The sequence below is a fragment of the Mirounga angustirostris genome, unplaced genomic scaffold (assembly GCF_029215605.1).
Source record: "Mirounga angustirostris isolate CCGP_5_RB_7025 unplaced genomic scaffold, mMirAng1.0.hap1 SCAF_1, whole genome shotgun sequence".
Lineage (NCBI taxonomy): Eukaryota > Metazoa > Chordata > Mammalia > Carnivora > Phocidae > Mirounga > Mirounga angustirostris.
Genome location: NW_026991709.1, coordinates 186,238,674 through 186,262,984, shown reverse-complemented (window position 1 = coordinate 186,262,984; position 24,311 = coordinate 186,238,674). Strand labels below are relative to the sequence as shown.

Sequence of the window (24,311 nt, the reverse complement as noted above, 5' to 3'; positions counted from 1 at the left end):
TCTCCTTTGACCAGACCACCTCCTTAAAGACAGCACAACCATTAAAAGTAATACAGAAAATCTCTACGTGCAGAGATAAAAATTATCCTACACTGATAAATGAAAAATGTGATTTGCCTTAGTATGCTCAGGATGAATCCCACTTGTGAAAATATATTTTAAAAATATATAAATATATAAAATATATAAATATATCCAATTGGATATTGGATATGATTTGAACATATTTGGAAGAATATATGCCCATCTGTTAGCAATGGCTACTTTGGGGAAATGGGTTGGGGAAGGAAGAGGCTTCAACTTTTTGTTTCATAGAATTCTACTTTATTTGATTTTTTTTAACTTAAAAAACTTCTTTAAATATTTTGAAAAAAATAAAAATACTGCTTAGTTCTCTGTTATTTAGCCCAACAAACCCAAGCTAAACTAAACTGCATGTCCTTTTTTGAAACCTTAATCCACTCTTTCCATCTTAATCTCTCCAAACCCCCCCAGGAAGCCAGGCTCCCCTAACACTCTGAGCATATTCATTAATATCTTACATCAACATGTATTCGTTGTGTGTTCACAACGAATTCACAACGAATATGTGCGCTGGGAATTTATCAGAGAAGAAAAGAGCTTTGGCCAAGAGGCACATTCCCCTCACCTCCCGCTGCTTTGGTCCGTGTCCTTTCCTGTCCTCCCTATGTGCTCTTCAAGGCCCACCTCCTCCAGGAAGTCTTCCTTTCTTCTCCCTCCTCTGCATCTGTATATGGTCTATATGAAGCTTTTGAAGATTCATATCACCTAAAGGCTCTAGGAGAATAGTCACCAGATCATCTACATTTTTGTATGTTCAGTCTTTTTTTTATTAATCATATATTTAGTGAATACAGTAAGGTTAGAGTAGGGAAGCTGGCACAGACCACAGCCTTGTGAAGTGGAGAGAAGCTGCATGAAACAGGTAATGATGCAAAGAACCCCTTCATGAGGAGTGTGATGAATACTACGAAGGGGAAGTAGAGAGTGTTAGGAGAATATGTACCAGGGACATGGATGCTGAACCGAGGGTGGGGTTTGGGAGGCTTCTCTGGGGAAGCCAAATTTAGCTGGGATTTGAAGGGTGAGATGAGGTGTTGGAGGGAGGCCCCCAAGAGGGCAGAACCATGGTGCACAGGAGGAAGTGAATGTTGGCAGGGGTAGCTGACACGCGGGGAGCCAGAGGGGCAGAATTAATAGAGGAGGCTGAAGGGGCAGGCGAGGGTCAGATGGTGTGTGGCCATGCATGCCACCTTAGTGAATCTGGGCTTCATTCTATGACCAAGGGGAGCCACTGGATGCTTTTAACTGGAGGACAGACAAAATTGCACTTGCCTTTTAGAAAAGTCCCCATGGCTGATGAAGGGGGATGCACTAGAGAGAGCCTGGGTGTTTCTAGCAGTGCCTGGCCAGTATGTACTCAACGATTTGTGGGCTGACTGATAATACAGTGAGTGCTTTTCCATCAGGTTCACATTTCTCTCTACATTTCCATGTCTCACCATCCATCTGGCACTTTTTCCTATGGCCTCTTCCCTACCAGTCCTTCAAAGAACTCTGGAATTTTCCTCTTTTAAAAAAAGGAAAAAAAGACTTAAACCAGCACTTCACAAGAGAGGCTAACCAAACTGCCAGTACACATGTGTAGAGGCAATCAACTCTATTTTTGTAATCAGTTTACTATAGTTATAACCCATGACACCACATACCAGAATGATGGAAATTTAAAAGAGTGACAATAACTGGTACATTAAGGGACTCTTGATGCTCTGCTGGTGAGAGTAGTATGTAGTTCACCCTCTGGAGAAAACTGGCAGTATTTCCTAAACAATGAACATAACTTTACCCTATGACACAGAAATTGCACTGAAAGATATGCACAAAGAAATTCATGGCAGCATTACTCATAATAGCCCCAAACTCAATACAATGTGTGAACATGGATAAATCGTGGCATATTCATCCTATAGAGCATTGGAAAGAAATGAACTACAGCTACACCAACAATATAATGTAGAGCAAAAAGAAACCAGACTTGGAAGAATATATACTGTGATTCTGATTACATAAGGGTTTTAATTCAGGATTGTGGTTACCTTTGTAGAGTGAGGGAGGGGGTAGAGACTGGGAAGGGCCAGGAGCATGGGTGTATCTGCAGGTGTTCATTATGTTCTCTTTCTTGACTTGACAGTTGTCCCAAGAATATGTTCACTCTATTCAGCTCCAATCATTGACCTGCGTGCTTAGGATTTGTGCACTCTTCTGTATGTATATTGCATTTTAACAACAACAACAACAACAAAAAAGAGAAAACTTAATATTCTGTCCCAAAAAAGTGAGAAAAGAGCTCAAGATACCAAAGTGGTCTCCTTCTCAGCTTTAAGTTTGTCGCAAGGGTAACTTTGGACTTAACTTGGGGGTGAGTTCTTTCTCTCTGATCTCGTCTGCTGTCATTGTCTTCTGCCCAGCCCTTCCTCCAGGGATGCAGGCTGGGGGATGCTGTTCACCAGGACCCTCAGTGCTGGGCTGTGCTGACTTCTCCTTTTGGAGGATTTTTGTTTGTTTGTTTGAACCCTGGTTTTGATGGCACAGTCTTTTCAGACTTGATCCTCTTCACGTCTTTTGGATCACGCCCTTTGGTTATTTCTCTAAGTCACTCACTTAGCTCTCCTCCAGGGCTCCTGGGCATTTTCTTTCTCTTTCCAACTATATGATACACTGGGCAGACACTCTGTCTTTACTTTGCACATTTTTGAATTATTCACAATTATGGAAAAAACTACGTTTTAGCTTTGCAACTAAAAATGTAATACAGCTATATTTTTAAAAAATTCTGGCTCTGCCACATTGACTTATCTTGATGCCATTGGGCAAAGATTTTTCACACCTGAATGATATACCCCCACCATTTATGTATTACCAATTCTATGCTAGTGTTTCTGGATTAATGTTTCCGTATGGAGCTGTGTAACCACAGAGCAAGTAACCTTAACCTTCCTGACCTCAATTTGTCTGTTTATAATGTGGATAATAACAGTCCTCTTCCCTTGTGGTGGTTGTGAGATTTGAACAAAGTATTACATACAGACCGCTTGGTACAGAATAGTTGCTCAGTAAATGGGAGTTATCCTTGTAATCCCACTAAGGGCAGGAAGTACTGTTGATTTGTACCTGCAGACCTCAAGGATTAAAGAGAGTAGGATGTACTATTCTGAGGGGTTGATTGGTAGAGAACAACTGGTCTACCTGGTCCTACTGATGAATTCGTCTCTTCCCTAAAACCTCAGTCAGCGCCAAGGGAAGGTCAGTTTGGTTTGGAGACAGACGCAAATAAAACAGATAAGGCTGCAAAATGTTTGATTTGTTTCACACCTGGGTGATTATTTTGCCGACAAGAAGTGGGGAGCAAGAAGAGTGCTCCATATCTTAGAGAATCTTGTAAGATGCTTTAACAAATATATAAGAATCATATATAATTGGCACACGCTTTGTTTGAATGCAAACACTGCTGTTAAAGTAGTGCTTAAAAACAGTTTGTTGGCCTTCTTTTCGTACAGGAGAAACATTCCTCTCGTTTACACTACTCTCTTGCTTAGCAGACCCTTATTTATCCTATAATGCAAGCATAATCTGCCCAACATGTCCAAATGCCCACAGTTCTGATTTAGCGGAGTCTGAATTAGTAGGACTTTTTGCTGTTTCTTGTGAAGACGAGTATTTGAAAACCACCTCTCCAACAGTTTCAAGGACATGACCTCTTCCCTGCTCTTACCCTCCTCTGCCACTTTGTGTGTGTTTCAGTTCTGGCTTTCAAAAGAGACAGAGGAAAAAAGACTCAGAAGTGTATTCTTAGGACATTTGAATAGTTATTTATTGAGAAGCCACAGTTTTCCACACTTTCATAACTGTAGGCTTTATATAAGGCAAAAGCAAGATGGATCCACTACTTTACACAGAAAGAAATAGCTCTGCAGAGGACCCGAGGGGTCATGCAGTTACAGATCAAAATGCAATGTACATAACAGATATAAAAAACTGTGGAACAAAATAAATTATGGTTACAATCTACTGAAGGAAATACCCATATCTTATTATAAACACATTTAGAGTCTAGGGTGGTAATTTAAATATTCAGGTGTTTTACATACACGGTTATTGAAACATAAAAGCAAAATGTAACGTTTAATAGGATAAACTTTGACAGAAGACAGTTGCTCTGAACTGTGCTTGGTGTTAACTCATGATAGGATCACCCTTGCTGTGGCAAATGAGAGGATCAATCCATTGGTATGTAGCCATCCTTTTCTGGCTAACTATGCGGATCGATGGAAGGATGAGTTAACAAGGAAACCGGGGGTTCATTTTTCATTTCAGGGGACCACAAAGAACCAAAAGTTGTTTGCCGGAGCCTTGCCTTTTGTTTTCCAAAAAAACAAAGCAGATCTATGTATCTTAATTAAATTAATTCATTGTACTCATTTAAATAACTGGCATCCACGTAATGTGAAACAAAGAAGTGAAATACTTGGTATACTCGCCCTCACATCCATTTACTGTCAATGCAGACACAGGACATTAATGAAGCATCATTTAACTCTGCTGAGAACAGGAACACACCTAGCAGTTGGACTATGTATTTTCCATGAACGGTATTTAAAGAATGGTGCTCCATATTGCTTGTAAACATACAGACATGGAATCAGGAAATCAGTGGGGTCGAAGGTCATTTGCTAATCTTGGAACCACATAGCTAAAATGGCAATTGTATTGGTAAACATTTCATGAGCATGGTAGTTGACAGAAAATTCCCTAGTGGGGTTAACTAACAGACTAAGGACATGCATTGGTTACAGGACTTTGTCCTAGAGGACTCCAGGCCCTAGTGTTCTAGTCGTCTTCCTCGTCTTCCTCATCGCTGTCCTTCATGCTGATCCCCTGCAGGCCCCCACCCTCGCTCACTGATGCCGTGGCTTCTTCCACAGTGAGCCGGTTCCGGATGGTTTCGTACGTCTTGCTGTTTAAGGTTGAGTCCAGGACCCCTTGCAATCGGAAATCTCTATAGGTTTTCTAAGGAGGGAAAAGATCAGTGATAAGAGAGATCTCATCTCCATGAAGGGAGGGAAAGGACACAAGGCACTTGTGGGTGTGAGAACACTGACCTTCGGCTAAGTGACTCACTCTATGCATTGTCAAATGAAAAGCCACCGTGCTCAGGTTTCACTGGTACTGAAAACTGAGATTTGCCGAATAACAGAAAATGAGAAATTGTGGCAGGATAAACTGTATTAGCTGAGACAAAGCAAAGAACATAAGCTTGTGTTTATTCAGTTCCATAAAGAGAAATGTTCCATGATTGTTTTGATTCTCTCTCTCTCTCTGTTTTTTTTTTTTTTGGTCAGGTTCTTTCTCTTACGTTAGTATAATACAATATGATAGACTGTGTAAGGGGCCGTAACACATAAATAGTGGATCAACTGATTATGGTATTTTGCCATTTCCTTTGCAGTCTGGTCTTTAATATTTTTGAGGCTCATAATTGCGTATCTCTCTGTCTCATTCACAAGACAGACATATGTATGTTGGTATATGAAACCTAGTATGGGCAGCAACAATTATGGGGAAGATGGAGTGCTAATGCCTCATCAATATGTCGCAGACATGTGATTCATTTCTTATCTCCCTGGGAAAGAAGAGTATCTATTCCATTCACAACTTCATGGTCTCGGGGAAGAAATTTGGCTCTTTTTCAAGAACAATGGCTTGGTATTACTGTACCACAAATTCTTTGTTCCTTCAGGCGATTTCTCTCGGATTTCCTGAGGTATCCCAGGTACTGTTTTGTTTTCCTTTTTTTTTTTTCCTAGAAATCCCTTAACGTTAATTGAACATGACCAGAAGCATCTGGCTGTTGTCTGCTTCTTAACATTTTTTTGGAAAAAGGTCTCTCTCTAACAACTTTTCTCATCACACTGCATATCATTTCAGCTACTGATTCTGCTGTGTGTTTCTTCTATTGATGTGGGACACTTGCTAAAGGGGCATGAGAAAGAATGTTAACATACTTCAGTGCATTCCCATTGGGGCTTCCATTTCTTGTCGTCCATCTAAAGCAATTAAAGTATCAACAATCACAGTGTCAACCCCTCTTGAAGGTCACATGTTGTAATGACTGCAGAATTAACTAGTGAATGCAGTCGGCCCAGTGAAGTCCAATAATATCAGATTATGGATATGATGACCACGTGTCCCCTTTATACCTGTTGTCCCAGCATGATTAATCACGGCACCTTCTTTCCTTTGTAAAAGTAATCTGATTTTGGCATAAGTTAATAGGTCCTCCTAATTATGGATCAAACTGCAAGGTTCTCCTAGGTAGCTAGATAGCTACCTGACTTGTCTTCACCTTGACGGGAAAGGGTAGGAGGCTGAGTAAATTCTAGGCATGGTGTAGACCAGATATCCAGAAGATTAACTTGATTTTTTTGTGCTTTTCAATCAGTTGTTCTGTTTCCACTTAAGATAATATAATTGGTGCCAGAGTATGATGGGAAAAAGAAAGGTAGAAAGCACTTGAGTATTCTCCCCTTTATTCAAATTCCAGAGCAGCATTCCCCAACTCAACTATAAATGCCTCAGACAGGGACCTTATCTAGTCACTTTAAAATTCTCCATCTTGTAATATATGGGAAGGGGCTCAACTAATATTTATCCAGTGTTGGATGAGTGAATAAATGCTTGCTGAAGAATGAATGAATGAATGGAGGAATGGAGGAATGAAGGGAATGGATGTGGAGGCAGGAAAGAAAGCCAACTGTCTTTGGAAGTTTGCCTCGGGGTAGGAGACCTCTGGTTAATGTGCTTGGTGAAGAGGTGGTGCATTCTGCTTCATACCTGCGTGTTGTGACACTGGTTAGGCTGAGCCCATCTCTGGCAAAAGTGAAGGGAGTTCTTTTGCCAGTGACATTTCTGTCCCTTCTCTGTGGTTCATGTCTGTGTTTTTTTGGCAGAAGGCTAAGAATAAACCTTCTCTCAGACTTACATTTTTTCCTTAATGAAATATTTATTGCTAGTTCCAATATTCCCAACATAGATCTAGAGACAGCAGTAATGGGAAGATACATATTTTAAAATCTTAAAAATTAATGTCTCCTTTTAATGTCCACCCAGTGTCAAACAAACAAACAAATTCCCCCAAAGAAGAGTATTTATACCCAGGAAATGGAATTGAAGTGGTCAGGCAATGGCTAGTGAGCTTGCCTTAAGGAACTGAAATTTCAAAAATATGAAATTAGGCTGGGTCTAAGGCCCTAGTGCATACATTTCTTTTTTAAGAGCTGTAATACACGGCTGTCTGTAACCTTCCCTGGGCAGACGCGTTGTGAGATCAAATGCAGATGATAATAATTCTCTTTAATTACACTCAACAGAACAGTAATTGGTTTTAAGTCAGCACTGGGGTAGAGGAGTACCTTCAATGAAATGGTGCTAATCCTAAAGAGACTAAGAAATGGGGTAGGGGTGGAGGGGGTGGCGGGGGATGGAGGGGGTAGGGAGTAGAGAGGGGGCGGAGAGGGGGGACTTCTGGCAAATGGTTAAGAAATAGAAATTCAGCTACGTTTTATTGTTAAAATATTTTTAAAGACATTTTCTGCTTTGAATGAAATTTCTGCATCACGAATGTTTTAAAACCCTCTATGGTGAAGCATCAGATGGAAACTGAAATGATCAAAAATGTATTTACCCCCTTCTGTGATCTTATTATTTCATGTAAACCACTGAGATTTCACGCTGAAATAATTATCATTAGTCCAAGGCACACATACAAGAACAGGGAAAAAAGCTACTTTCAGGGTATGTTATCTCACCTTTGTGATCCTTTCCATTCGATTGTATACACGCATTGTAAGAGAAACTACTTCAATTAACTATGAGAACAATATTGATTTGCATCCTGATAATGATCACAGGACATATTTAGAAATAGCTGGAGGTAAATATTTCTATTACATTAATTGTGGCAAAATTTTATTTAATTAAACCATAAATGAAATTGGTAATTATGTGATTAGCATAATGGTACCCAAACCAGCTTTTGAAAGTCTAATGCACAGGGCACGAAGGCCCCTGCAGTATTTTTGCATGACAGATACATAAAGTATTTTTCCGGCCTGGATAAAATATCAAATTCCTTTTCGTTACTTTTTCCTTTGATGTCTGAGTAATGAATTAACCACGCATCCCGAAGTGATTGCATAGGTTTTTCTTGCACGAGATGCTGCTTTAGAAATCATCTTGTTTTATATGTAAACCAATATTCTTTGTGTTAAGGAAGTTCTGCAGCCGGACAGTGAAATGTATTTCAGTGAGCTATGTGCAAAGAAGAATAATTATTCTTTTCTTTTACCTTTACCATCCTAATTAGTGTTTTCAACTGATAAATGTGAAGCTGTAAGTCCATCCGGTCCGTCAACCAGGTGCAGATCACGTTCATGGAGCTGTTGTACCATTGCTGAAAAAAGAGACAAAAGTTCTCCAGCCAACACATCACGGAGCGTTTGCAGAGGAGAGAGGCAACAGGCCACGTTTGAGCACCTGCTCTGTTCCGAGGAGAGACTAAATGGTTAAAAGAGAATTTGAGAGCAGAGACAAATTGTGAACATTAATCGACACAAAATCACAAGGTACCCGATCAGCCTAAGAAGAGATGGGTTTGGACTTTGAATCTAAGACAGAACTCTTCCACGATCGACATCTCCTACACGATCAATTCACATAGACCATTTTTGCTCTTCTGATTCTCCTTTTTGTTGGTTAATTTTACTCCGCTGAGATTCAAGTCACTGTATATTTCTTAATGCCACTGTTTCAGATGCCCAGGGAGATGGGGGTTTCTCCACGGATCAAACTGATGTCATTTTGCTACTTACCTCTTGAAAAATCCAGACCCTGTCTGCGGAGGACAATGCTGGGATTTGGGCTGAGAGCCTTATGAATTGATGGTGATGTGTACCTTCATTTACCCTACTGGGGCACTGGGATAGAGACAAGGAAGGAGGTTTTCTCTTTAAGGGCCAACTCATACTCTGGGCAGCTTCTGTGCCCTTACGTTGGCTGTGCAATCTGTTTTAATCTTAACACCAAAAAATTATGGAAGATGAGAGAAAAAAACCATCTACAAAGGAGCTCATTTCAAGCTGTTGAAATCATACTTCCCCTTAAGGGGGTTAAATTTTGCTTCTTGTCTGTGAAAAATGCTTGAAGCTGTGTCACTTTAGACTGCCACCCCTGTGGTGCAGGAAGTCTCTGGTGCGGTATGATTTTGCAGTACTGCTCATATATTCATAAATCTCACTCGGAGACATATGAACAGTGTTAGGAAGTGTCAGTATGAAAAAAAAATCTAATCTTTTAAACTTCACCAGGTTTCATTACGCATTGCCGCTTACACCAAACAATTTACAAATAAAATGAAAAGGTGTGGATGGACCTATATATTTATTTATGGGGCATCTATATGAACTGTGCACAGAAGAGATGTAAGAAAAAAAGAGTGGTTAGAGAATGGAGACGATGCACCCTCTCATGCTAATCAACACACACGCACACGTGTGCGCGCACACGCACACGCACACACATTGCACACCAGTGGGGATTTGAAAAGCATAAATAAAAACATGTTTCTGATGGTAACTCCACCCTTTCTCACCTAAAGATCATCCAAAATCAGTTTATGCCTAACACTCACAGTTTTTCTGAAGCCTTGTTTCTGACTTAATTTCTTTAAAAAAAAAAAAATTAATTTGGGTTTTTTACTTGCAAGGTAGAACTGCCAAGTTTCACCTTGTAAGAAACGACACAGTCTCAGCCATGGCGTTCAGAAGCCCTCTTTGCAATCTTTCATTTCTAGGCTCCTTCCTCATCAGAGCCAATTGTGGCTCTCCTTGGAGCCCAGCCGCAAACAGAGACCACACTACCCCAATCAAGGCGGCATTGCAGCCTCACAGCCAACTTCTGCTCTTTTAAAGATCATGGAGGCGAAACTGTCAGTTTGAGGAACCTTCTGTCCCTCCCCAGGGAGCAGGCGGGGTGGGGGGTGGGGATTTTTTCCCCTGAGATTCACGGTTCACTCCATGTAGGAGGGGGTTTGCCCGGGTCGAGCTGCTTCAGGCATGGACAGGTTTTCCCCTCTAGGAGTGAGAACATTTTCCTGAAACTTTTTTGGGGGGTGGGGGAGTGATTATTGGGGAGTGTTTTTGGCACCTCCTGCCTTGGGATTCTGGAGCTTTTGCTGTCACTGCATCTGGGCTTGTGAAGATGGGGTCTGGGGACAGAAATACCACTGGGTCACTGGCGTTCCTGCAGCCCTCCCTTACTCACGGCAACTGGGGGCTCTCTTGTGTTCACCCCAGCCCTCAAATTCTGTTTGCTGGGCTTTATCTGACATGCAGTAATATATTTCGAGAGTCACAAGCATCGGTCCCCCCATCTACCCCACCTCCTGGGGTTGGCAGGTGACCTGCAAAGAATGTGGGGACTTCCTGGCCAAACCTGCAAACCCAGGGCCACATGACGGGTGCATCTCGGGGACAGAGAAGAGGAATGTGGCACTCTGGCTTCTAGGCAGAGGTGGCATTTTGCTTTGGCTGTGGCAACGGGCAAACCGGCGCTGGCTGGTATCAGTGCCAGCAAGCCTTGCGCAACATGCCTTTTTCTCTTTGCTGAGAGACGTGCCACCTTTCGGGGGGGGGGGAATAACGACCCCCCCACCACTTTGTATAAGTACTTCCTATTCGTGTAAAATGGCTTTTGGAGAGTAAAAAATAAAAACACAAATAAAAAGGTAGGATACTCTGAATCCTCTCTCTCTGCTGTGGAAAGGGTAGGGAGGTAGGCGATGCGTATAGCAACGGATCAGTGTATCACGCTTGCCGATTCCCACCCCAGGAGAACAAGAAAGCCCTGGAACATCCATGCCTTTCCTCCTGGATCTCACATCTAGCAAGAGAAGTGTAAAAAATGTATGATGCCCCATTGGCTACGCATTTCAAGAGGCAAAAGGGAGTAAGTCACTCCTTTCCAAACCTTATGCTCAGTAGATGAAATTGGAGGCACACAGCACTAACTTGGATGCGGCACAGCGCTAACTTGGTTTTCCAGAAAGGCGCTTAAAGGCATTTGGATGTCAGAGGAAGCAAGAGTCACTGCCTTCTAGAACTTTAAAATGTCAGAGGTGAAAAAGACCTTCCCTGTTATCCTTTGTAGAGGAGGGAACAAAGGCCCAGAGAGGTGAAGTGACTTGCCCAAGGTCACGTAGCTGGTGAGTCCCCACGTGGAGGTTCTTCAGGATGGGGCACTGCCCTGAAATAGCTGATCATGGAATTAGTCCTCACTAGGCGGGGCACAAGAGCGTGCTGGTCCAGAGAGCTGAGTGTGTGTACCTCTTTCCAACCGCACGCTCAGGGTGTCGCATTGACAGCTAGAAATAGGCCTTAGTGGGAGTTTTTACACTGTGGAAATTGGCAAACGCCACAAACCTGGGCATTCTCCCTCCCAGAAAGCCAGTTGTTAAACATTTATCAGCACATTACTGGGTATCTGGGTTGTTCCTGCTTGTTCTCCTGTGGTGCTGCTTATTCAGGTTTGCTTTATTTGAGATTGATGCTAACAAAGCAGATTTGTTAGTATTCTTCAAAACAGGAGATAAAACATTTTAAGGTCTCCCCATTTTGTTTTGTCTTGCCTTTTCCAGAAATATCCTAACACCTGGACACTAAGATTTCGATAAAATGCACTCTGAACCCTAGGATAAAAATTGTGAGCTGACGACATGGACTAAGTATTTAAGTATAATCATGACCCCTTCGCTAGCCTCCCCTTTGTTCAGGTATATTGGAAACTTCCTAAAGTTACTTTAATCCTAAAAAAAAAGCACTAGAGAAATAAAATCCCCAGTACCCGGGGCCCCTCTAAAGTATTCTCTGGGGATGATTCGGTGAGGGTTTTGGTGCTGGAACCCAAAAGGATGCCCATCCAAAGGAAGTCCCTTGGGAAGTTGGGGACTTCTCCAGTAGTTGCAACCAGATCTGAAAGTCTTATTGAGGAGGAGCTAGAACGCTGCTCTGTCATTTTTATCTTTCTTTCTTCCTTTCTACAATGGAGTCCTTAAGAGCAGAGGCCCCACCTGTCTTCTTCCTGGCTTTGTGAGCTTCTGGCAAGTTATTTACATTCTCAAAGACGCAGTTTCCTGAACAGAAAATGGGGATTAATCAGCCTTTTTTGGTAGGCTTTTTGATGACGCAAGGAAGGTATGCTAGGAAGGCTCTCAGCCCCGTACCTGGCACATAATGAGGCCTCGAGAAATGTGAGCTGTCACCACCACCACCACCGTTAACCACCATCACCACTCACATCTTCATCACGATCACCGTCATCCCTCTCTCTCTCTCTCTCACTAAGAAATGCCACAAAACAAGGGAGAAAGCTGAGCAAGTGACCACAGAAAGGCATGGGGTGGTGGAGAAAATGGCTCCTGATGGAATACCTCTGGAATTGTATGCATGAGTCTTATAGGCCACGGACTAACTCTCAGCAATTCCATTGCAAAGTATTTTGTGGTAGATCATCACCCAAACCCATACAACCATCCTGGGTGCATAAAGCACATTTTTAACTATACTGACCTAGATTTAATATTGGATGAAAAGGATTCAGACGAATAATGCATGATTTTTCAAACTTCGTGTGGACAAGTTACAGCTTTAGCTTGGGTTGGCTACTTATTAGCTGGATAACCTTCAAACAAGCTACTTAACTGTCTGACCCTCAGTCTCCTCTTGGGGTTAATACCAGTACCTACTTCATAGGATTACTGTGAGCATTAAAAGAGATAATTATGTAAAGTGCCCAGCAGAGTTACTCTCACATACTAAGCACTCAATAAAATTTAGCAATGGGGCGCCTTGGTGGCGCAATCAGCTAAGTGTCCGATTCTTAGTTTAGGCTCAGGTCATGATCTCAGTATCGTGAGATGGAGCTCTGAGTGGCTCTCAGCATGGAGTCTGCTCATCCTTCTCCCTCCCCGTCTGCCCTTCCCCCGACTCATGTTTGCACGCATGCACTCTCTCTCAAATAAAAAAATCTTTAAAAAAATAAATAAAATTTAGCGACTATTACTACTCTCAGAAACATAAAGATATCCTTTCAATATACAACACAAAGGAATTATCATGATTCATTTCTAGTAGGAGCTTAGACAGTTAATATGCAGATCTCTTCAGGTAACACCTTGTACCCTGAACACATACTGACTTCAGGCAGAGAAACCCTTATACATAACTGTCTCTTCCGTAATATCGGGGTTCACTGTAGCCAGGATTAGGGTTAGACTAGTGAGGCAGGATTCTGCAAATGCAGGATTGGATATTGTCTTTCATTAATATTCTGGTATTTTGTTCATCCTGGATCATTTGCATTCATTTTGATTTTTTAAGATGTATGAAAATATTATTGATCTTGATTACCGCATTTTTTGGTTCCCCCTTAAATTTTATATCTGAGAAGTGACTCATTCACCTCTCCCTAGTCCCTGCCCCGGGGCTCTCTGTTCCCCTGGAAACCTGATCACCGGGAAGAGCTGCAGGATTGAGAGGTACAATGAATACTTGACACGTCACTGGACAATACAGGGTTCACAGGAACTGGATTTCCACTTAGATTTGGAGACGCCCTAATCAGTGAGCGCGACGATGACTATAGGATGATACCTGCTGCCTTTGCATCTTCTGCCATCAGAGCCACCTAGATGCGTCTAAATTCCTCCATAGAGGAGGATCTGAGTTCTATTGTTAGTTCATCTCTAAATATGTATTTCCTTTGAAACCCCCGTTCCCTATCTTGATGTTAATTTCATGTCCTAAAGAGACCTTACTGTTAATGACTCATTTGTCTTCAGAGCAAACAGCATATCACACGTGAGCAGCATGGCAACAAGGAACAGGGGTTGAGCAGAGAACGCTGCGGTGTGCTTCCATCCTCCCCGATCACGAGGGTAACGTATGCCCTTGATGGAAGCAACCCCCTGTCCGATACGACCACGTATCAGGTGTTAGAGCCTACTGTTTTCAACGCAGAACTTTTGCGTACCGGATTTGCAACACATGCAATTAATGAAAGTACGGGTGTCCCCCACTTTTCTAAAGTTCACCTTGTGCCACTTCGCTTTTATGAAAGACCAACATTAGTCCCCGTTTTCGCTAACTGAAAGAAATTGGAAGAGGATTTTCGCTCTAATGAAAACAGGCAAAAAACAAGAAGAGCGGTCAGCATCCCTGTTGCAGCAAGTCCTTAGAGAGGCAGCACGCGCTCTGAGCAGTGAGGGCAGACCCACCAAACTCCTTCCCTGGGAGCTACACTCGGCCTCTCAGCATCACACCGCCAGAGTTTTGACCTGTGTCTATGAGCATTGGTGCTTTCTCTCCATTTATTCTGTGCATCCGTTAGCCAGATGTGTCCTAAGACATCAGAAAAGCCTAAGAGAGGTTATTTTGGGGGGTCTGGGGAAGCTCAAAAATTTTTCCATATAAATTAATGGTAATTGCTGCTTCACTTTATACCATTCCGACTTAGGAAGGTTTTCAGAGGAATGCCCTATTTTTGGGTAGCAGGGGAAACCTGTACTTAGCTACTCATTGAACACCTTGCCCTTAACAATGTTCAAGTGCTCTGCACAGTGTTCTGCAAACATCTTATAATTCAATCATCGAGTTGGACTCCTAGGAGGTTGACATTATTAACAGCCTCATTTTGTAGATGAGGAAAAAGGGCCTAGGTAAATTAAGTTAATAGCCTGGGGTCACACAACTAGTAAGTGGTAGGATAGGCTTCAAGTTGGTTATTTACCACTACATGTGTGTGAGTTGTCCCATTCAACACAATAATGTTAAAAAGTAATGGCCTGTTTATAGAGAGACAACTCCAGTTCTAGGCGGCTCCTCAGCAAAGTCATTCAGCTCTGAAATTCTCAAAGGAGAAGTGTGTGGGTAGGATAGTGTTGTTGAACCTGTTTCCCTCAGAGCCCAAGCTTGGCTTGGGGTTGAAAAGATTCTACTTTTTATGAGCTTAGAAAGTGGCTAAGCAGAGTGTGGGAAAACCACTCAACAGCCTTAAAGAACTAATGGATGGGAGACAATCATTGCTGACTCTTAATGGAAATGATTAGAAAGAACTGGATGAGAATGAGTGCATGCCATTTCTTAGTTAGTATTCTTTTCTTCTCCTTTGTAGCCCTACCTGATCTCTTCGTGTTTGCTTTTACATATTTGCTGGTAACTCAGCAAATGCTATTAGTAGAAAGTTCTCACTGAGGGCAGGTTGAGTTTTCAAGGAGAAATACAACTAGAAAAGTTGCCTTTATCACAATGGACTGAATTTTTCTGAGAGTTTTGGGGATACAAAAGTTATAACACTGAATAAAATTTTAGTTTGGAAAAACTACACATCATAAGCTTTAAAATTTTCAGTGAATAGTGACAGTAAAATAGTAGGACCTTGGGGAAATTTGGTTTCATGTGAAATTAAAAAAGATGCCCTCAGAAAGCGCTATAAAAGAAACAATTTTAGGCAGAGTAACAAATCCAATGCAAACAGTCTAGTGCAAAACCCAGTTCTTTCTCTGTTGCTTTTCTCTTTAAAGAAAGTTTTATTGAGGGACGCCTGGGTGGCTCAGTCGGTTCGGCGTCTGCCTTCGGCTCAGGTCATGATCCCAGCATCCTGGGATGGAGCCCCACATCAGGCTCCCTATTCCACGGGAAGCCTGCTTCTCCCTCTCCCACTCCCCCTGCTTGTGTCCCCTCTCTCGCTGTGTCTCTCTCTCTGTCAAATAAATAAATAAAATCTTTAAAAAAAAAAAAGAAAAAAATAAAATCTTTTAAAAAATGGGTCCTGGGGGTGCCTGGGTGGCTCAGTTGTTAAGCGTCTGCCTTTGGCTCAGGTCATGGTCCCAGCATCCTGGGATGGAGCCCCACATCAGGCTCCCTGCTCAGCGTGGACTCTGCTTCTCCCTCTACCCTTCCCCCCTGCTCACTATCTCTCTTTCTCACTCTCTCTCAGATAAATAAATAAAAGCTTTTAAAAAAAGTTTTATTGAAGTAGAACACCCATACCGTAGTGTCTCACTTTAAGAAAAACATACACACACACATACATGCATATGTCAAACAAGACATGTTGCCCCATGCCTATAATTAAGGATAATATTTAGCTCAATATTGTAAAAATGAGCTCTTTTTGAAAGTATGGCATTTGGCCTACGGGCCAATAACCACCACACACCAAATTCACACATCTTCTCAGATTAAAAATTTGTGACTCGGTCCAATATATCCTAAGCATAAATAATAGCTGAAATCCACAAGGATCTAGTTCTATTGTTAGTTCATCTCTAAATATGGATTTCCTTTGAAACCAGCATGGTCAGGCGTATATGCCAGGCAGACACAGCACTAAACGCCTGGGCAGCTCGTGGCTAAGGTGAGGAATCGGAGACTCAGAGAAGTAGCCTGGCAGCTAGCAAGAGATGGAGCTGAAGAGGCCAAGAGGCAGGGCAGCCTGGTGGCTAAGAGAATGGACGCGACCCGGGCCTCTCCTGTGTTTGTCCCTTAACCTCTCTGAGCCTCGGTTCTCTCGTCTGCTAGATGGGGATTATAATAAAAACTGCTTAGGGTTGTTGGGGGGATGGATTAAATGAGTTCATATGTGTGGAGTGTTTACCACAGAGCCAGGCACAGACTACATGTTAGCTGTTAACACCCTAGCCACGCTATCCTGCTCCGCCTCACAAACAGGGAATCCTACCTCTCTAAGTGCAACTCTTAAGGTTTGCACGAAGCTTTCTGAGGAAGCTTCCATTCTTCTAAAAATGTCTGTGCAAACAGGCAATGTATAACCCCTTGGTAACCAGTCTGTACTTCTGGACTGAAGAAACCCAGTGAATGCTGGAGGATGGTAATCTTTTCTTTGGAAAGTACCCTTTCTCCAACTCAACACAGCCATACATCAGAGAAATTGCCTCAGCACCTTGCCTAGAGTGTCTAATGAAGGCAAGGGCATTCTGTTTGTTGGCAAGGAGTCAAAGAGGAAGATAATACGTTGACCACACCCATATGACTAAGTTCTTCACTTTGCTTTTTGTGACAAAAGTGGGTTATTATTAGTTAGGGGGGCGAAAAAAACCCCACAACCTATTTAAATTGCTGTATTGAAATACTGTAATGAAATCTTTTACATTTGAAGCTTTCAATGCATATTTCTTCCTTACAATATGGGTAACTTAAGAGCATGTGAAAAGCATCATCCAGGGTTTCTTTATACTTTTACCAAGGTACCCATAGCTTCGTTAACCCAAGCCACAATTCCACAGCCCCATGGGTCTCTCAGGTCTAAGGATTGCCAGGGATCTGGTTGTATTCAGTGTTCTATTCCAGATTCAGACAGGATCTGACAAAGAAATCTTGGCATGTTCAAGCCATCTACGCCAAATGGGCAAAGCAGTAAACAACCGCATGCAAATTTCGGGATTTGTCAAAGTTCCCCAAGGGCTGAAGCAACACTTTCTGAAAGGGCGGATCATATGAGTACTTTTAAACATGGGCACACAGTTGAAAGATGCAATCTTTTGCTTTCCTCCAGTGTTACTGTAATTCAGGATTTGGTTCCCCCAAACAATTGAACCTAGAAATGGGTACTTCACAGTCATGGCTTCAGGACGCTCAGCTCAAAGCACAAAGACACCAAAGGTAAACAGACACCAAAATCAGAGGATGCAGGCAATCAGAATGAACTTCCGAGCTGTCTCAAAGTCCTTTTTAGTGGAGGTGTTTTTGTTTTTTTATTTAAAACTATGTAATTCTTTGGATGCTTAAAACACCCGTTTCATTGAGGTCTTTGCAAAGCTGTCTTAGTGCTGTGGCTCTTCAAGGTACTAAACTGTGGATTTCACCCCCGAAAGTCTGATGCACTCCAGACTGATGGGGAAGTCAGAGGCACCAGAGACCATATTGACCTACAACCTGGAGCCGAAAGCATTCAGCTACTCTTTGCCTTTAGTGTCTTCTCATAAGGAAGACATAGTGCAAATGAAACAAAAATTTTTAAAAGATTTTATTTATTTATTTGAGAGGAGAGAGAGAGAGAGAGAGAGAGAGCACACTGTTGGGGGGGGCAGAGGGGGAAGCGGACTCCCCGCCGAGCAGGGAGCCCGATGCAGGACTCGATCCCGGGACTCCAGGATCACAACCTGAGCCGAAGGGAGTCACTTAACCAACTGAGCCGCCCAAGCGCCCCAAAACAATTTTTTTAAAACTTCATTTAAGTTATTACTGCTTATGACTATTGATTCTTCTATAGGAAGATGGATAGAATTTAGCATTTGGGAGCAATATTATTTTAACCTCCTTTGAAAGGGCCTAAATAATACCTCAATATTCTTTTATTAAAATAAGCAGTTATCTATTCAAGACCAAATTTGAACTCTAACCTTGAAATGTGCAGAAATACCCAACAAGTGTCTTTAGCACTGACATTTCAAATGAACATTCGAAATGATAAATCCGTACTTGGATCCTGACCTAATGCATTGCCCCCTTCTTACCCGAGTCAGGCCTGTCACCATTACTTGCTGAGGGGTAAATACAAGGGAAGTTAGAGTCCTGAAGGATCCCTTCTGAAAGCAAATCAAGCAGGAGAGTTTAATCCAAAGCTAAGCTTACTTGGACTATCCAGGGGTCTCCCTCTAGAAGACATTCTTTTTCTTTTTTCTTTTTTTTAAATGGTTTGATTAACTTGTTGGCAATCTCTGTAAACTATCCAAGCTAGCCAAAGCCAGATTGGAAAGGAATTTGTTGCTTTTGAAAGAATCGGACTGTATGAAACCCCATGAATCCTGCCCAATCCCACGTCTCAATACGGCAGGTGGCTGCCTGCAGGCAGATGTGATGGTCTCTGAAAGGTTTTCTTTCCTAATACTTGTAAGATATTGCTGGAAACAGTTTACCCTCCCTGAATGAGAGAACGAAGCCAAAGATCAAACCATAGATATCTACCTAATGATAGGAAGGCATACGATAGGAAGGCATATGATGAGAAAGCAGAGGCACTAATGTGAATTTTTAATTGCGGGTGCTATCTTAACTCAAATGCAAACACCATTATTCTTACCAGTTCCACAACCCAAGGAAATGCTATCAGGAAAGGATCTAGCAATTCCACTTTTTGGTACAGATGCCAAAAGACTGAAAGCAGGATCTTGAAGAGATATTTGCATGCCCATGTTCATATTAGCAATATCCATAATAATTCTAAGCCAAAAGATGGAAGCAATACAAGGGTCCACGGACGGAAGAATGGATAAACAGAAGGTGATAGACACACACTGTAGAATATTATTCAGCCTTTAAAAGAAAGGAAATACTGTTATATGCTACAGCACAGAGGAATCTTGAGGCCACTCTGCAAAGTAAAATAAGCCAGTGGAAAAAGGAGAAATACTGTATGATTCCATTTGTACAAGGGATCAAGAATAGTCAAATTCATGGAAACAGAAAACAGAATGGTGGTTGCCAGGGACTGGGGAGGGGGAAATGGGGAGTTATCGTTTAAATGGGTACAGAGTTTTAGTTTTGCAAGATGAAAAGAGTTCTGGAGACTGGTTACACCAATAATGTGAATGTACTCAACACGACTTAACTGTATACTTTGAAATGGTTAATGTGGCAAATTTTATGTTATAATTATTTTGCCACAATTAAAACAAAAACATGGGAAATGAAAAAAAAAATCACTTCCTATACTGAAAAGGAAACTTTCCTTAGGAAAGCTCAGATATGTAACAATATACAGATTCTAGTCCGAACACCCAACCATGTTTGACAAAAAGCCAAAAAATTCTTTGTAAGATGAACATGGGCATTTTGTTTAATACCAGGACTGAGATAAATTCTCGAGGCCGAGTTTTGAGATGGCGCGAAGAACAAAGAACAAATCTGGTAGCATTTGCTCAGTCATTTATTTGGTTTATTTAAAACATGCCACGGGGCCAACATTTCTAAATCTGTGAAATAGAATTAAATGAAGCCCAGAGATGAAAACTAAGGATCCTCATAGAGGCTTGGGTCCAAACAACAAAAAAGGATGCATTTTTCACACTGCACAACACGTCACCTCCTATGTTTTCACAGAGACTCCCCCGGCCCCTGACAGACCCCCCGCCCCTGCTTTTCCAAGCATAGATTTGCTCAAGCAGCACTCAGCCCTGAGATCCCAGTTCCTCTGCCCAAAAGGGCAGCAGCTGCCCATCCAGAATCACTCCCAGCACAACAGACTTATTAAGGTTTGGAATGTGTGTTCAGGAAGCCCTTATTTTAGGAAACAATTAAGTAGAATTAGGCTAATAATGCAAGGCAGGCAAAGCTTTTGCCCTTTGCTGAGAAATAACTCCTGCATGGAACAGTTGTACTAATAAAAATCATGTATTTCTTAAATGCCTCAAAATGATCTTTGCACCAAGCTCAGCAATTAACCCTGCCCCACTGAGGAGCGTTTATTCCCCAGGCTAAGGAGGATTAATCTCCATGTTTGCTCGACCAATGTCTTTCGTTGGTGAAAATGCGGTCTGAGGCTTTGGGCTGGGAACAGAAATTTATGGAAGTGGGAACTGGACAGGAGGGTGGTGAGGTGGACACGAGGGGCTGGACGCCCCCTGCCAGGCCCAGGTGGAGGCCGGGGCCAAGCATCTTCTTGGGCCTACCTGTTCTTAACCTGGCGGGAGGATGGAAGGCCTTTCTTCAGGTGGCCGGAGCCTTGTCTACTGAGGGGATTTTCTCCGCCAGCCTCAACTCTACTCCCTTCCTCACAGTAGCCATTAGTGGGCCTTCTTCTGGGCCAGAAGCAATAGATTTCCCACCTCCAGGCCTGGGCAGGAAGTGACCGCTGGGCAAAAGGGGGACACAGACCCTCCTGTCCGATGCTTTGTCTCCTTGACAACACCCCAGCTGGTGGCCCGAGGAACAGACTTAATTTCTTTTCTTTCTGTGCCCACCCTCCCCGCCCCATACTTCTCTCCCTCTTTCTCTAGACGCAAACGTACGGCATCCAACATAAAGTTGCCGAAATAGCAATCTTGTCTCTGAATATATAAATTGCAAAAATTGATATGAATAAATCTGCAAGTAGCACACTGAGTGTGGCACATTTTATCAAAAAACGGCGCTCGGTTGCTCGGTGGCTGGGGGGGGGGATGGTGTCATTACACATACAGAAAAACATCTGCAAACTCCCAGTTTCTTTACTTAGAACTGAATGGAGGCATGACCTCCTGTTCCTTGCCATGAACCCTGAGTTCACACTCATATTTTACATGTTACAGGAAGCCACAGCTCGCCCCAGGGGTGCTGCAAACAGACACGCAGAAGCCAGATGTAGCCCCCCCCACCCCGCTCCTTAATGCACCTGAAGGAGCCGGCAACTCACATTCAAAAGCTGACATGCATGTAGCTTAAGGTCACTTCAGATTTTGTAAAGAGGAGGACAAAACCAGGAATGCTTCTAGGGCTGGGCTGTCAGCGGGGAGGCGGAGGGATTACAAGGAGCCTGTGACTCTGCCTCTTTCTGCCTTTGCTGGTAGTTTTTTTGTGTGTGAACAAGTGCCATACAACAGATTGAGCCTCGTATAAAGGCCTGAGACTGTGCAAGGGCCCCCCGCTGGGCCTCAGCTGTGCTTGCAATTAGCAATAGGCACAGAGTGATTATTGTTGCGGTAGCGGATGGCAATGCGAAGTGACAAGTTTTATGGGGGAAGTTGAGAGCGGGGATGCTCTGCAAGTTTCTCTTTCTTTCCTTTTTCTTTCTTTCTTTCTTGGTCTGCAAAAAAACCTTCCTTAGGAGGTTGCAACCTCCCGTTGCAGTGAAAGCTATTCCTACCCGCCACCCACCCCCAACCCCCCGCCTTCATTCAAAAGAGTCTTAACAAAAATTGTTGAAAGAATATTTTTCTCGCTGCTTCAGAACGCAGGCTTTCTAGGTCAGAGCTTCCTTGCTGCCCTATTTAATGTCAGAAATACCCATTTGCCTCAAATTAGCAGAGATCTTCGAGTTGAGGGCAGGAGATTAAGCATACAAAATTACTCAGCAGGTGATGGTGGGGTGGATTTGGGGGTTGAGAAGTCTTTAAAACTGACTACAAGACATTATATACTTCTGACAAAAGAACATAGTAATCCTACCTGCTTGCTTTAACCACTGTTGTTTGCCTATTATTATGTGCTTTAATGCTCATGAGAGCAAAAGTGTTCCTGATAGTGCTCAATTACCATAGTAACTCACACCAGTGACCTCTTATCGCAGGGCTCCCAGCCCAGCTCAACCAATCCCGAGAGTCTGTATCTTTTTATTTATTTCAATGGTGACACGTCCTTGGACTGGAAAGCTCCAGGTAGAGGCCACTCCTCTCTTTGTCCAGGACAAGAACTTGTTTCGAAATTTTGAGTAAGGGCCTGTCACCTTTGGAATCCAAGGAGATTCTGAAGTTTATGGGTTTGAGGCTGTGGGATGCATTCAAAAACACCATGAAGACACAGAACAATGCCTAATAAAAAGAAAAGAACACGTGTGCACCAAAGGCCAGCAGCCTCCCAGCTGCAGCGAAAGCCGTGTGCCCCGCTTGGGCCTCTAGCTGTCAGCTCCGGAGTTCGGGAGGAGGAGAACGAGAGGCACTTACTGGGGAATGTTTACCATTTTATCACACCAGTGGAGCTAACTCTAGACAAAAAAAGACTATCTAGAGGGAGTTAATTGCAAAATGTCAAAAGGAAATAAAGGTAATACTGGCATAAATGTTTCCAAGGTTGCATTTTTCACAGGCCTGTGAAGACATATAAGCATGCTCTATCCTTTATCTAACTGCAGTCGGCAATTCAGAGTCACAGGGTTACATAACAAACTAAATGCTCAGATAAGTCCTGCAGTAAAGAAATGCATTTAACTCTGCTTCATATTTTCCAAACATATTTGACTAAAGAACAACTTTCCATGGCCCACCTACTAATATCTTTCAGGGTGCTTCTGTTCTATTGAATGCACTCTGGAAAGAAGCTCTCTAATGACATTAATGTTAATAAATAGCAATAACAACAATAATAGTAGGAAATATTTCATGAGCATGTACATGTCGGGCTCTGTTCTAAGTAGTTTATATGAATTAGCTCACTTAATTCTCTCAGCAACCTCAAGAAATGGTTACTTTTTAAATCCCATTTACATTTCTATAGCAGAGAGTTGTATGAATTCATTCTCTATGAAAGAGAAAAGGAAATGTAATAAGCCATATGTAATAAATTGGCTATTACTTTTCATTATATTTCTCCTGCTTCTGACTCTCCAGAGATCCCATGGGCTCCCTAAGTAAATAATATTTTCTATAACTCCATGCCCTGTTTAATATAAACTGAGGAGCGAGGCATACCTTTCAGCAAAATTCTTCCAATTTTGAACTTAAGGTATCCAAATGGCAAAATATACCTCTCCGCTCTCTTTTGATTAGCCTCCAAGAGAGAATCCAATTTAAGTATCAAAATTAGATCTGTGCTTGCCTGTACACATCATGACTTCTCAAACTGCTGGTCCTCTAAGTAATTGAGTAAAAATGTAACTAGTGGTCAAACCCAGAATGAAAGATGGGACATGGGCCCGGCCGCAGCTGTTCCAATAACCCCTGGCTGATCAGCAGGACCCATCACAGCAAATCAGGACAAACTCGAGTTTCTGGCTTCTGTTACTAGACAAGTTTTCAGCAAAGTCAGAGGCTGATAGCTAACTTTCAGCAAACGGACATTGGGGAACTGCGACATTTAAGAGGAAAAGAACAGCTCTCTGACGTACCTGGATTTTCTCAGTTCAGACTCTTTCTTTCTCCAAGAGATGTAAATAATGAGCCGAATGTGATTGAGCCCTGATCAGCTTCTAACCAGGCCTCGTCTGCCACCCGGGCTGCCCAGGGCAGGTGTGCAGTTTGGGCATTAACAAACTGACCACGGTTAACAATACCTTTTTCTGGGGCCTCTTTTTCTGTGGATATGTTAAGGATTTATTCCTAGGCCTCCCTGTGTACTGAGAAAATGGACCCCCATGCCTTTAGCCTCTGCCCTCTCAAAGGAACCTACTGTTTTGAGAAAATGTATAGTTATAATCCAAATTCACACTTTCAAAGTCATCTCAATCCCTTAAAGCTCAATTATGTTGAA

The 24,311-nt window shown here is 42.5% G+C and overlaps 1 protein-coding gene across 7 annotated transcripts in view; it reads right to left on the bottom strand.

The window, feature by feature from the left end:
• Positions 1 to 4,898: 4,898 nt before the first annotated feature.
• CADPS (calcium dependent secretion activator) overlaps positions 4,899 to 24,311 on the bottom strand; it is a 484,463-nt gene continuing 465,050 nt past the window's right edge. For all 7 annotated transcript variants that reach the window (XM_064576385.1, XM_064576381.1, XM_064576395.1 and 4 more), the window contains 2 exons: positions 8,426 to 8,530; positions 4,899 to 5,088 (listed from right to left, as the gene is read on the bottom strand). In XM_064576385.1, coding sequence (XP_064432455.1) covers positions 4,909 to 5,088; positions 8,426 to 8,530 — 285 coding nt within the window. In that variant the 3' untranslated portion in view covers positions 4,899 to 4,908. The remainder of the gene's footprint in view (positions 5,089 to 8,425; positions 8,531 to 24,311) is intronic.